At 41.0% G+C, this 15,576-nt stretch overlaps 1 protein-coding gene across 1 annotated transcript in view; it reads left to right on the top strand.

Moving 5' to 3' along the window:
• ARHGAP31 (Rho GTPase activating protein 31) overlaps positions 1-15,576 on the top strand; it is a 100,043-nt gene that overhangs the window by 51,918 nt on the left and 32,549 nt on the right. The window contains exons 2-3 of the mRNA XM_045851048.1: positions 4,493-4,595; positions 7,439-7,583. Coding sequence (XP_045707004.1) covers positions 4,493-4,595; positions 7,439-7,583 — 248 coding nt within the window. The remainder of the gene's footprint in view (positions 1-4,492; positions 4,596-7,438; positions 7,584-15,576) is intronic.

Here is a 15,576-nt window from a genome sequence, read left to right on the forward strand (position 1 = left end):
AAGTATCAATTCTCCTTCACCCACTGTGGCTCTCGGTCCTTTCTATCACCTCAGTCAAGATGATCCATCGCACTCAAAGGTGTCCTCGGTTCCTTCAAAATTCCTACCCCCTGCCTCTCCCCTGCTTTGTTCCACTGTAAATTAGTTTGTATTTTCTAGAGTTTTATCTAAATGGAATATTCTATGTACTCTTTTATACTGTGGCTCCCATCACCCATATGTTATATCATGCCTCTTTATTTCAAGTTGTATTCCATTGTGTGTATATACCACTAGACATTACTTTGAAGAAGAGGAATGCAGGACATGGGGGTAGGGTGGGTGGGAATGAAATCCAACCAGTATGAGACCTTCACAAAAATCCAGAACGGGGAGGGAGGAGTGCTATATTTCCCCACAGCACAAATGTAATTTGCACATGAAAGAATTCGACTGTCGTGACCACATAACCGACCAAATAAAATGGTGCTTGTTCCAGTCTGTCTCCTGCTCTGATCGGGTCCTGGCCACATGGGGAACTGGAGCAGACTGGCAGACATCACTGCTGGGGGCACTCAGGGAAACGATTTGAATGCTGGCCTTTTTTTTGCACTAAACCCTTGACGAGATTAGGAATTGAGGAAAGAAGTGCCCCACAGTATTTATAAGTATAAAGTGTTTTTTTTTATTTGTACCAGGTTGGATTAAATGAGACAGAGGACTTTAAAGTGTTCATAAATGGCAAAGCATAAACTGAAGGCAAGGTTGTCTTTTCCATCAGAAACCACCTCAACATTTATTTTGTGTTCAGATGAAAATGTAACGTTTAAGATTGCTGATCCAGGAAAAACAAAAACTAAACAAAACAGAACTTAGAGAACCATCAGTGAAACAATTCAAAGAAGTTACAATATCATAATAAGCAACTCTGTGTACCTCTGTAGGAGGAGGCAGAGTTCGCCGGGTCCGGGATAAATCCCACAGAACTGGCTGTGTGACTCCGGCCCCAACCAGCATCACTCGTATGCCTACTTGACAATGGGAGCTTTCTTTCCTATCTAACTACTCAGCTATTTTGTGTCAAGCTTCCACTCTGTCCAAAGTCATGGGTGTCTCCAATTGGATTGGACCCCAGAGACAATAGTCAAAAGAACTCTGAGGCTTGACTAAACTCTTAGTAGCCCCTGCAACACCTCCCGCCAGTATTACCTCTAGACCCCTGCTACCCTAAGTATGGGTTGCAGATTGGCAGTATCCCTAATCACCTGGGAATTTGTTAAAAATGCAAAATTTTTACACCCCCTCCCCTCATTGGAATTTGCATGTTAACAAGATCCTAGTAATTTATATGCACGCTGAAGAATGAGAAGTTGTGGTCTAGATGGGTGGTTGCTGGAGGCTGCCCCTGCTGCTGGAGCTGATCTGGGACCACAGTCTGAGAACCACTGCTCTGGCCTCTACAGCCAGATGATCAATTAACAGATTAAGTGAATCCTTTCCCATTTACTGAGTATGACAGAGAAGCCCTACACCTTCCAACTCAGCCTGAGGCGAGAATCCAGGAAAGCTCACACTCCTCAGGGCCTGTGACCAGGGCCTCTCGCCTTGGGCTGTTTTAATACTGCCCCCTGTTTAAACAGAGCTGTGGATGAGAGGTTCTAGGGCCTCTGTACCGAAGCCAGAGTAAATTTACGGCACAGGCTCCATCCGGGAATGTGTTTTTCCCACCTTTAAAACAAACAGAGGCTGAGGCACTGCAGCAGAGAGTTATGGGAATGGGAGGTCCCTCTCTGAGAACTGGCCGGTACAGGTTGGTGACGCCCCACCACCCCTTTCATGGAGTGGTCTATAAAGGCCCTTCGAGTCTGAGGCTTTTTCCTCGAGTCCTCCTTGGGAATACTCCTTGCATGGCACAACCACCACATAACCCAGTACAGACCCACATGGTGGAACACTCCGGGACTGCCAGCTCAAAATGTGTATGCTGTTGGATTTTCCTGCCCGTGTTAGGAAGATTTCACTGAAGTGCACAGCAAGGAAACCAATGGTGATTGAAATAATTACGTTCAAATAGAAACATTTAACCAAAGGAGGACACAAAAGCCATTCTGAACAGTAGAGATGAGTGTTGACTGGTAGGAATTCGGTCAGCTTTGCCCCAGTTGCCCGTTCTGTTCTCACCAAGGTTGCGTCTCACAAATTATAAATTTACATTGAAGATAAGCTTCAAAGTAGAAATAATAACTATCACTTTAAAGTGCTTATTATATGCCAGGCTCTGTGCTAAATGTTTACAGGTATTACTTTAGTCCTAGCTATGAAGTTAACATCACTGTTGTCCTCATTTTCCAGATGTGGAAACGGAGAAACAGAATCCTTACATATTTTGTCCAAGGTTGCAAAGGCAGTTTGGCATCCAGCCCTGTACTCTCAACTGTAGACCACATGTGGCAGGTTCCAGAGCAACAGCTTGGTGTGATGGGAAAGAGTCTACTGTGGTTGTGCACAACAGGGGTTTAAAAACAAACAACTTTTTTTAAGCATTGGAACTTTATTTGCTTTGCTTGCTTATTTATTTATTGGCATGAGGGTAGGAAACAAAAATCTGACTAGGAGCCCTATTTTATAAAACAGATCAAAGTATAGCTCTTTCAGTTGAAGGCAGCAGAGGCTCTGGACCCCTGCCCACTCTCACAGCCCCTCCTCCACCACACCCCGCTCCCACCCTGCATCGCTCACAGGGAGTGGTTCCACCTCTGTGGTCTCTGGCCTCAGTATTTCCAATCCCAAGCCCACTCCCTCCCCTCTTCCCACCTGGGGAGTAAGAAGCTCCCCATCCCCCATTCCAGTCCTGAAAGATGGAGCAAAATATGCCATGTGTCCCAAAGGGGAATGGTTCTGGTGGTGCATGGCCTTTGAGAGATGAGCAGAATACTTTTAGTATGACGAATTTGACTGAGTACCAAAAATTATAGTTAGTAGTTGAAGGGAATGGCAGAGTAGTCATTTAGAAAGTATTGTGATGGCGAATCCAGGAAGAATGTTGCGTCCGAACATCTACTCATGTACAAGTCTGGTACAGCTCGGAACTGTGTAGAGGCACAATCGTGTGCATTAAGTATTAATGGTCTGGCGTGTTTCTGATCCAAGGCATTAGTGGACTGGACATGTTTAAGGGGAGTGAGCGCGGTGCTATCTCGAATACTAGTTCATGGACTTCCTACACCATCTCTATGCCTGAAAACATCAGTGCCTGAGGCTTGGGTAGTTCCATACCAAGCCCCTATTCACAGCACTCTCAGGGAGGAGCCTCAGGTGGCTCTGTCCAAGGACTGAAGTGGCAAGTGACTTGCCATTCTCGTCATGCCATCCAGAAAGCTTATGGCTGCCATTCTGGGTCACTGAGCTATCTGGGCTGATCAGGGTCAGCCCCAAGGAGAGAGCAGCATCGCCATACTCTTCTATACAAGCTCTGAATGTCTGGAGTGGCAGAAATTCAAGAGGCCATGTTGGTCCCTTTTATGTGATCTATTCAATAACCTTAATGACTATGTTGAATGGACCCATTGGTGGTGGTGGTGGTGATGGTGGTGGTGGTGTTGGGGTAGGGTGGCTCTCACCTTAAAGAAAAAACAAAAACACTTTAACCTTAAATCACCTTTAACATTCTGGCAGACATTTTTTCAGTCTTCCTTCGCAATTGTTTTTTACATAGCAATCTTGAGTGAGGTAAGTAAATTTACCTGCACTTTGGTTTCTTCATGTGTAGAATAAACAGTGGTTCTCCAATTTCATTGCACAACAGTCACCTGAAGACTTCAAATTTTTTTAAGATTTTATATATTTATTTTTAGAGAGTGGCAGAGGGAGGGAGAAAAAGAGGGAGAGAAAGGTAGAGGTGCAGAGAAACATCAGTTGGCAGCCTCTCGCACACCCCCAATCAGTGACTAGGACTGCAACCCTGGCCTGTGCCCTGTCCAGGATCGAACAGATGACCTTTCAGTTTGTGAGACAATGCCTGACCCATCGAGCCACAGCAGTCAGGAATGGGGAAGGCTTTAAAACACAGATTGCTGGGCCCCACCCACAGAATTTCTGATTCAGTGGTCTGGACTGGGGCCTGAGAATTTGCATTCCCAACAAGTTCCCAGAACATGCTGATGCTGCTGATCAGGAAACTGTGTTGGAGAACCTGTGAAATGAGGAGACCGAGTTGTGGGATTTCCAAGGTCCCTGCTGGTTTCAAAATTTAAGTGTTTGCATATTTTTAAAAAAATGTTTAAAAACCCAGCTCTTAAAATACATGATTTTTATGAACTTTAAAAGAACCCTGCGCTTTTTAAAAATATAAAAGAACATCTACCATTTACAAGTAATTGTTTCCACTTGTAGCTCATATGTGTTCCACACCTATTTCTCTTTGAAGCTACCTGGATTATTTTTAAAGATTATCTTTAAAGAACAGTCAGACTTATAGCTAATACTTTATTGTTTTTCCTTTGCCTTTACACAGTTCCATATGTGTTGAAGAGCTGTGCAGAATTTATAGAGACTCATGGCATCGTGGATGGAATTTATCGGCTTTCGGGAGTCACCTCAAACATACAACGGCTAAGGTAAGCTAAAAGAATAGCCCCCAAAAGAATTCTCTCCTGATTCTTTCTAGGTTCATGTCTCAGTCCACAGGTGTTGGGGGTATTAAGAACCTGGGGGGAGTGAGGGAAGGGTGGAGGGCAGAAGATCAAGTGTGATGTTTTCAGAGGCCTGTTCTTAATCTAATCAGGAAATTCTCCAGTCTGATGTAATTCTTTCCAACAAAAGCTCCTGAGGGCTCTTAATCTGTTTCTTTATCTTATACTAGATTTACCCTCCTTGGGTGGATTCGATTGAACTCAAATGATTTCAATTCCTGAGTTAGGGAAGTATGATTGGTTATAATTCACTTGTTTACCCAAAGCTCAGTTAGATCCCATTACATAGTGTTCAAAACTTAGAGACGGATGTGTTTTTCTGTTGGCATGCACTCGACATGTGGTATTTCATCTGCTGGAGAGCTCAGAAGTCTGCATAAATGCACATTTCTCTAACTGAAGCTGGTATTTTAAAAATTATTAAGAATCATTCATTATTAATTAATTTTAATAATGAATGATTCTTAATTCTAAGAACTTACCTTAAGCAATTCTAAAATTTGTCCTCAAATTTTTTGGGAGAAATTTCTATCACATTGAATTTACAGTATAATAATCCACACAAAACACAGGTATGTGTGCTGTGGCTGGTGTGGCTCAGTTGGTCGGAGTGTCGTCCCAGAACCGAAAGGCTGTGGTGTGGGTTCAACTTCGGGTCAGGGCACCTACCTAAGTTGCAAGTTTGATCCCTGGTCTGGGCATGTGATGGAAGCAACCAGTCACTGCTCCTCTCTCAAATCGATGTTTTTGTGTCTTTCCCTTCCTCTCTCCCTTTCTCTCTTTCTCAAAACAACAACAACAACAACAGTGAAAAATGTCCTTGGGTGAGAATTAAAAAAAAAAAACCCCGACAGATATGTGTGTGTATATTTTATATGTATTGCTTATAAAAATAAAAGGAGTATATACCTACTATATATGCAGTATACAGGGTGGGGCAAAAGTAGGTTTACAGTTTGTATGGAAAATAATACAGTAATTAATAAATAATAATACAAGAATAAATTCTTTGTTTTGTGTATGTACTCACAACTATAAACCTACTTTTGCACCACCATGTATATATAATGTACCATGCATATACACTATATAATATATAGTTTTGTGACTAAAACAATAGGTTATGTACTTTAACATGAAAAAGAACATATTTTATTAGATGTTATTTTTATATATTTATTATATGTTTTAGTTGTAAATGTAGAGTTTTAAAACAATAAAAACATTCTTGTTACAAAGTAAGTATGTAAAATTTATCATACTTGCCATCTATAATATGCACCCATATTTTGTACACATCACACACAGGATTATTATACCCATGGTATATAATCATTATACCATGTGTATACCCACATTCTTATTTTTCCCTCAAAAATTTGGTAAAAAAAGATGCATTATACACAGCAAAATACGGTAAGAGATTATGCAAATAATTAATTTTTTGTCTTCTTTTTTCTATTTGGTTTTCTGACCCTCCTTTTCAAATCTCAATTGCAATAAAATTGCAGTAAATGAATAAATCAATCTTTTTATTCCTGGAGAAGTGATGGCTATAAAAAAAATAACTGGTTAATTGCAACCATGGATTTTAACGGACGTGTGTGCTTACATAATTTCATTAACTGACTAGTGTGACATTTTTTAGACTTTCAATAGCAAATACTTTGTAATGGTTTACTGTTAGTTCTAAAATATACTACACAGTAGTTGATATCATGGAAGGACACCTGGGCAATGGTCATTTTTTTTTTAATTAAGGACTGACCGTAACCTTCACAAGGGAAACTTTTGGCTAAATAAGTGAATAACCTTTTAATTGTTCTTATTCTGCCCTCTTAGAAAAACACATGGCTATGAATATATGAGGCCATTGGTTTTCTTTTCTAGGCTCCACTCAATCTGGGGGGGATCTGACAGCAGCGGGGGTTTCCCTACCCCATTACAAGGGCAGAAGCAAACTGCAGGAGAATGGGCCAGCTGATCTGAAATGCTGGCTCCGGGAGGCCTGTTGGCCTTATTGTCCTTGGTTGGCCAAGTGAATACTCTCATTAAGCCTAACTTCTCTTCTGAGTTAAAGCTTAAATTTGTCTTTTTTCAAACAGATTTTTAATTGGAAGTATACATTAGTTGAGTCAGGGAATTTGTGTAACCTTGTTAGGAAATGTTTTTCATTGGAAACGAGGCCTGGAATCTGTCGATGTTTCCAAGCACCCCACTACAGGTTGTTTAACAAGAGATTTGTAGGTTCTTCTATCCTGTGGGAGTCACTATCAGGCAGCCTAGAAGGTTCCATCCTGCATCAAAGAGATCATTGATTAGGTTGGAGACTCTAGATAAAACAAGTTTGTTGGCATGAATATGTGGAGATGAGTGATAACAGTCTGACTCATCTGGCTTTGTTCTCTCCTCCAAGAAAGAGGATTTCATTAGAACAATATTTTGGAAAAACTGAAATCTCTACAGGCTTTTCTTTGGCAAACTGATTTCATATTTCCCCACTGTTCATAACGGGTACTGTGAACATAATGCCATGAGAAATCCATTTGTAAATGGACTTGTCCTTCTAATGACAGCCGCTTTCACAGGCAAGATCCGGCCCTGAAATGGAAGTTTTCCCATTGCTTCCTTGTGCCTGAAATAGAAGGTCTTTTTGTATCAGGGTCAATATACAGTCAGATCAGCAGTTTAGGGTCTTCTTACCTCTAAGCTGCTGACATGGAACACAGGTTCCTGGGATTGTTATGTCTCTGTCTGTGTTGTTTCAGGCAAGAGTTTGGCTCAGATCAATGTCCAGATCTGACGAGGGAAGTGTACCTCCAGGACATCCACTGTGTGGGCTCACTCTGCAAGCTCTACTTTAGGGAGCTGCCCAACCCCCTCCTGACCTATGAGCTTTATGAGAAATTCACGGTAAGTGTTTAGATTTCCAGTATGGTTCCTGGGTGGGACATGTGGATGAGCCAAGGAGAGTTTCAGCACGAAAATAATAATAATAATACTCATCAGATGAATGACATTACCTTAGCATGGTGATAGACAGAATGGGATAGTGAAGAAAGTAGGGTAATGGGACTGCTTGTCTAATTTTTCTTTTATTAAATTTTCAGAATCATGTTTGTTTGTTTGTTCTAAGAGCTGGGTTAAATTATCTCCAGGTTTATTTAACCAAGTGCATCTTATTGCTTAGGGAGGAAACCAAGGACCAGAGAAGTGAAATGACTGGCCCAAGGTCACACAGCAGGACAGGAACATGAGACTAATTGCTGTACCCACTGCTACTTTATTTTTATTAAGTTACTCCTTCTGAGGCTTGGGGAAAGAGATAGGCAAGTAGAAAAGGAAGCAAGAACAAACAGAAGTCAAGAGAGAGCTCAGAAAGCAGGAAAGAGAAAAGAATCTGGGAAAGGCAGCCCAGACAGAGTGCAGGATAGACTGGTGAGTTGGCTTGGTGGAGGGTGGATGGGCAAGAGCAGGACACCTACAGAGCAGCTGTGTGGTCACCAAATAAGGCACCCATAGTGAAAGTAGAGAAGAGAATAAATATTTAAAGGATGTCTATACAGATAGCATTAAAAACAGGGCTTGAACAGTTGATGCAGGGGTGGAGGAAGAGAGTTGGGTTTAACCAAGTTTGATGTTGGCCAGCAAAAGAGGATTGAGACAGATGAGGGTGTGTGCAAAAGAGTGAGTGAAATAATTGACTGACCATGAAATTTTGTCTGAATAAGAAAGGAAATGAGGGCAGAAAGCAGGTGTATAGCAGTGAAAAGAAGATCAATGGATTAATCATCCAGTGAGGTCAATAGATTGCTAGAGTGGGTGGTCAGAGGGGATGTTTGAAATTAAGATTATGGAACAGTTCCAATTATTGGTAAGGACAGATGTACACTCCAACCATAGGAAGGAATCTCTCTCATGGCTCCTGTAATAAACTTATTTTGAGCATATAAAACATTCTTCAATTTGAAATGATATGGAATAAGTAAAACTTTTTTAGAAATTGGGCTTGTGCCATTAAAATATATTTAAAAGTTTTTAATGATAGAGGAAAACATAATGATAATTGGAAAAATAGATATACATTGTATATTAAGACATGATTAAAAAGAAAGATGTTCAAAAGATTAATAACCATTTATTTCAATGATGGATTAGTTTCCCTTGCTGTTTTCAAAATTGCATTCACTAGAAATACATTATATTTTTAATGAAAAAATTGGGCCAAACCCTCAAAAAACGTATACCAACTGATGTGGAAGTAGCAGTGGTTAGAGGACCCTAAGAAATCCAGGAGGACCTTGAGATCTAAGATAGAGGCAAATGAGCCTCCACTCTGAGTCATAAATAATGGCAGACTCTGTCCACTGGACCACAGAGGAGTCTTTTCCCAGGAACCAGGAGGAAAGGTTGTGTGTGGGCCTCATGTGAGTCTGCCAGACTATCATCACCATCACCATATATGAGTTCTTCCTCATTTTAAAAGCAGTTGTACTCAGGAAAAGACAATTTGGAAAAGGGAGGAAAGTAGGAAGACACACCTTTGGTCTCTCCTCTTAAAGACCAAAGACAACTACAATTAATATCTAGATATTTGTCTCATCTTTTTAAATTTGCTGTTGGCATGGCGTTTTTGTTTTTCCAAATTAAAATAAAATTGTATTTCAAAAATTAAAGCAATGCAGAAAAGTATAAGGGAAAGAGTATAATCACCTGAAATCCCACACCCAGGCATATCTGCTATTAACATTTTAGGAGACAGCCTTACGGATCTCTCTCCCTCTCTCACACACTCACACTCTCTCTCTCAACACTGGATATTTTCAGTTTGCTAAATTATTTGCCATTTTGAGTGAAAATATATCTTCTTGTTCTAATTAGAACATAAGACTATTGTTTGCTTTCTACATTGTTTTAATTCTCTTATCAGTGCAATAGTATCACACTTGACTATGATAGAATATCATCATGTTTAAGAACAGAATGAATCTAACTTATTTTAACTAAATTTCTTTCTATGACAGTTGGTGTAGATAAGAAGTCTTGTCTAGAAACTTCAGAAACTATGGTCTTCTTATCTCTCCCTGCTTCTGTTCCCTAACATTGCTAATCATTCTGTTCTCTCACAGCAACAGAAAAATGACAAAGCAATATTATTGTCAATCTGTTATCAAATTTTAAGGAAATCTAATGATATGTTTACACAGTTTATTGATACTACGAAATAAAATAAGAATGTTTTGTTGTAACAACTGATTTCTACATAGTTAGAACCTAGTGAAGTTAATTATGTTGAAGAATTGATCATTTAATAGAGTTCTTTGACACGATAACAAATTATACTGCAAGCAAACCTTTTCAGGGACATGGAAATAGCTCAATTACATAGTCTCACATTCTTATAATGATTTATTTAATCCCAACTAACACAGTTAAAGCATAATAATATCTCAATGGAATAACAGAATTAGAAAAAATACTGGAAAATAATGATTAATAGCTGCTATTTATTGTTATAAATATTATTTTGTTAGTTTTAATTTTGTCTCTTTTATGAGTAAATTGAGGCTCAGAGAGGCTCTTGCCTGGGGTTGTGCAAGGGCCTCAGCTGTTAAATGGAAATAAAGATTTTACATTTTGTCTCAGAACTACCACATTATTTTAAAACACAGTCAACAGCTTTTTAAATATTCTCAGGTATTAAATAACTTAATATAAGATAAAGAAAGCATCCTAAACTAATGAAGGAGCAATTCAATAATATTAGAAAAATTGAACAAACTGCAGTAAGACTGACTCTTTCATAGTTTCCTATTGGAAGTGTAAGTTGTCTGGGCATCCAGAAAGTCGCTGGAAATTACTGTCAGAAAGTCCTAAAAAGCTCATATTTTGTTATACAATAACTTTATTTCTTGGATTCCATTCTAAGACAATAATCAGATATGCAAAAATAATTGATTATGAGTATTTATTGAAATATTTATAATATCAAAATTTTGGGAGTATCTATGTGTCTATCAATAAGGGATGGGTTAAATAAATTATAATAAATCTGTTGTGTTCAATCCTGTGTATCTGTGAAAAGTCACATTTCTGAGGCGTATTTAATGGCCACAATACAAAATAAAATAGAATAAAGCAGTGTATGTAACTAAATAGGAAATGATACCAGTGTTCGTATTTGGTACTGGGAAGCCTGGGAAGATTGTGTCTTTTATGCTTTACATGTGAGGAAGTTAGTAGTGGTTATGTCTGGGGAGTGGGATAGGAGGTGAGTTTTTGCCCTTCATATTTCATATTAACTTTGAGTACATGTATTTATTTCATGTGGCTACTGTAACAGCTTGCCACAAACTTGGTGGCTTAAACAAGAGAAATTGAGTCTGTCACATTCTGAGAGTGCAGAAGTCTGAAAGCATTTTCCGTGGGCTGAAATTAAGGTGTCAGCAGGGCCATTCCAAAGGCTCTCAGGGAAAACCCCTTTCTTGCCTCTTCCAGTTCTGGTGGCTGCTGGCATTCTCTGGCTTGTGGGCACATCATTCCTATCTTTGCCAGTGTGATCACATTGCCTTTTCCTCTCTGTGTCAAATCTTCCTCTTCCTTCCTCTATTAAATATACCTGTGACCACGTTAAGCTAAAGTCAGCAATGCTAATGTTCCCTGTGATGGAGGTATGGTCCTCAGTTAGTACTGCCCTGGAAGTGTGGCACAAATGCATCTGTTTGGCATTTTCAAATGAAAAGCAAAATGTGGACTCATTCACTTACTCATTTTATTCATCAAACATTTGTTGGGTATCTACTATGTACACTATGTATGGCAAGTACAGGTCTAGGTGCTGGGGATTGCATAGTAAGCAAGACCTATAAAATCCTTGCTCATGTGCATTTTAATGAAGGAGACAGATGATAAACAAATTTAAAGCGTAGTTCTCTAAGTGTTACCAGTTCAAGGTCCATGTGCCCAGTGCTTCAAACGGCCAATATTCAAAACATCAGGGAAAACATTTTGGAATAAGGAAAGATTTATTGATTGAGGAGGTGTCAAACTGGAGACGACTGGGGATGGGGGTTGGGGGGGGACTAGGGGGTGTGAGTGGGTGTGAGTGGTGGGCATGCTTAGAGCTCCCTTAAATCCATCTTAAGAGAGCCCAGAATTCAGGTTTCTTTTGTGTCCAGGGAAGGGAGGATAGGCTGGGCAAGAGGTGTGTGGGATGACTAACCGCAGACAGCTGAGCACCCACAGAAGTGAAGGGAAATCTCTAAATCTCTTTGTGTCCCCCCACCCTTCCCTTGAGTCCAGTCTTGAGGCTCCTGCAAATCTTGGCCAAAAGCTCGAGACCTCAAGCAGAAACCTTCTAATATTAGCATATCTATAGCAAGAGCTATTCCCTGGAGGCCAGGGGAGAAATGCAGACTAGAATTAGAACAGAGTCAGAGTAATAAGCATTTCACTGTTACATAAGGAGAACTGTTGATAAGTATTATGAGGAGAACTTATGCAAGTACAGGGGAGAGAATGATGGGGACTGATATTTTTGTTAGGATAAATCAAACCTCTTTATAAGGTGATATATGAACAGAGACATGGATGAAGTGAGGGACCAAATTAGGCTACTGTCTAGGAGAAGAGGATGTCATGAAGGACCAGCACGTGCAAAGGCCCTGTGGAGAACTGACCTGAGCTTGCTTGAGAGAATATGTGGAGGCCACCGTGGCTGTTGTGGAGCAAGCAAAGGGAAAATGATGGGAGACAGGGACTTTGCAGACAGGCCAGATCCTAGTCACGCTTGCTTCCACGGTGTGACAAAGACAGATAGGCAAAGAGACTGCGGGGAAGGACACGCAGTGGTTGCCTTTGGAGAAGGAGGTCTGCTGTTGAAAGAACACTCACTTTCTTCTGTGTATTCCTTTGGTTGTTTTGCATTTTCAAAATTACATGTACGAGTTACTTCTTTTAATCCAATTGAGTAAATAATTTAAAATAAAAATTATAATTTTTAAATAAGTAATTCAAAATAAAAGGCAAAGGCTGAGTTGCAGCAGGGCTATAGTTAGAAGGAGGAGCCCCAGGTTGTTTGTCCACACTGCTGACAGGGCTGCATGGGCTAAAAATAAGTTTGCAGTGACTGAGCTGTTTCAGGAGAGAAACAAAGATCTAGAGAGCCTCTGAATAGGATAGGGGTGTGATGGGGAGAGGCTATGGATAATAAAATAAACGCCAATCCCAAATGGCAGCCACAGGCACCAGGGGATGAGCCCGCCCTGCCTCTCAGAGAACAAAGATGACTAACAGCTTCCTAAAATGTTAAAGGAACTTTCCATGTGGTCTGTTAAATTCATCTACACCTTTATTCCCCAGATACATTTTTAGAAAGGGTGGGGGTGAGTGTGTGCAAGCTTTGCCAAGCTCATCCTAGGTTTGTGGGGAGAGGAAGAGAGGCCTCCCACCCCTCCCCCTGTGCAGGATAGACTGTGGGAGGCGCCACTCTGCATTCCATGCCCCTCCCTCCCCTGGAGTTTCTCTCCCTTTACTCCCTTGATGAGGCTTTCCCTTGGCAGCCAGGGTCCTCCCCACAAATGTTTTTTAAGTGACCACTCCTGGGAAGAGAGCAGAGGTGTCAGGGTGCTTACTCCGGCCCCCTTTCCTGTCCTCGCCTTCTTCATCCTGCATGTCTCAAAAAGTGAGGACGGAGACAGAGGCTGCGCGGACTCCGGCTCCGTTCTCAGGCTTGCACACCCACCAGTAGGTCGGGGCACCTGTGACTGTGCCTCTCCCACTCTCACTTTCTCCCCACTTCCGCTTAGGAAACAAAATATCAAGTTTTCCATGTAGAGAATTTTGACTGCCTTTAACAATGGTAAGCTTCTGTATATATACTTTAATTAAATAAAAAGGCAAAAAACACCCCCAAAACCCTTAACAGATAAAGATAAAGCCCTGGCATGGAGGGAAATGGAGTGTAGTCAGTCATTCAACAAGTCTGGAGAGAATGCCTGTGCGCCAGGTACTGGGACTCGTCACATCCGGGCACTTACGGAGCTTACATCTAGCGAGGGAGATAGACAAAACAGTAAACCTGGTAAATAAGCACATTATGTAGTATAGGCGAAGGCGGTGAGTGCTGTGGAAAAAATGGAGACAGGTGAGGGGGTTGGGAAGGCTGGCCGGGCAGCACCTCGGAGTTCTCTCTGGTTAGAACACAACAGACCCAGCAAGTGTAGCCTCCCAGACCTGGCGAACAGAAAGTGCCCCATAAAGTTAACTTCCTTCTACTTTTCTGTGCATAAAAATTCTCATAACTGCGAGTTTGAACTTCACTCCTTATGCACATCAAGCAGATGACAGCTAAATGCTGAGCAGAGGTGAATATTATAAGAAAACCACAACATAATTAAGATCTTATTTTAGTGGTATTGCAGGGGGCAATACTCATCAAATTAAACACTATATTTTACAATACATGAGATCTGTTCAGAAAAATTCCAGCCATTGTTAATATAGTGAGAATGGTTTGCACAACATCAATATAACTTGGTAGCCAAGGAGAGTGGACTGAAACGCACACTTTCGGACGGTGACGACTTCACTGTACTAGTCAGTAGGGCGGTAGATGCTGTTGAGTGAGCTTGTGTACTGCGTGGCCATCACATTCAAAACAACTGCAACAAATCTGCAACAAATTTTGCATTAAACTTAAACATTCCTGTGCAGGAACTGTTTTTCAGATACAGTTGCAGCTGTGGGCACTGGTGATTGTCAGCTTCATCACGATAATGCTTTTGCTCATGCATCACATCTCATGCAGAATTTTTTGACAAAACATCAAATCGCCCAGGTGACTCAGCTCCACTGCATCCCAGATTTGGTGCCCTGTGACTTCTTGCTTTTCCCCAAACTAAAATCACCTTTGAAAGGGAAGAGCTTTCTGATTATCAGTGAGATTCAGGAAAATATGACAGGGCAGCTGACAGCTATTGGGAGAACTATGTGAGATCCCAAGTGCCTACTTTGAAGGGGACTGAGGCATCATTGTCCTATGTGCAGTGTTTCCTGTATCTTGTATCTTTTTCAATAATTGTCTCTTTTTTCATATTATGTGGCTGATTACTTTCTAGACAGACCCTGTATATAGGGTGGTCAAAAGTAGGCTTACATTTGTGAGTATACGAAACAAAAAATTTATTCTTCTGTAATTATTTATTCTTGTATTATAGTATTATACCTTTTTTTATATAAACAGCTGTAAACCTACTTTTGCCTACCCTCTGCATAAATGTAAAGCAAATTTCCAGCATGGGGGGGGGGTGCAGAATACAAGACTGTGTGAGTCGTATGTGCCTATGGATTCAGGTCATAGACTGAAGTGAGCTCAGGAGTTCCTTTTGAAGTGTAACTTGGTCTTGGCTGGGTAATATGGGTATATGTATATGGAAGAACTCATGGAGCTATAGTTTAAGACTTGTACATTTTTAATATATATAAATTGTACCTCAGGCAAAAAAAGAAAGATATGACTGCTGTTGACCTTGAATTTAGGTACTGCTCCAATGATGGCAATTCTGGAGCGCTTAGCCATGTACTGGGAAGGGCCCTTGAGCCCGGGTGCAGGCAGGATAGGTTCTCAGGACAGGGATGCGGGGGGATCTGCCCAGGGACACCTGTATTGCACAGAATTCCTGGACAAGCCTGTGATCACACTGCCTTTACTGAAACCCCTCCCGTAAGGCCCTCGGGCTGGAGGGAGGAGACAACATACCCACACAGGAAACAACAGAGAGCAAGACCTGGCAAGGCCACTGGGTCTCAGGGAAAAAGCTCTTATCTGGCTGAGAAGACACGTCTTCCCTGCTTCCCAGCATCTACAACGTGCAGCTGCTGAGTAAGCAGCAAGGTCATGGAATAG

Source organism: Phyllostomus hastatus, unplaced genomic scaffold, assembly GCF_019186645.2.
Source record: "Phyllostomus hastatus isolate PE091 unplaced genomic scaffold, TTU_PhHast_1.1 phas_contig_86, whole genome shotgun sequence".
NCBI classification, from domain to species: domain Eukaryota; kingdom Metazoa; phylum Chordata; class Mammalia; order Chiroptera; family Phyllostomidae; genus Phyllostomus; species Phyllostomus hastatus.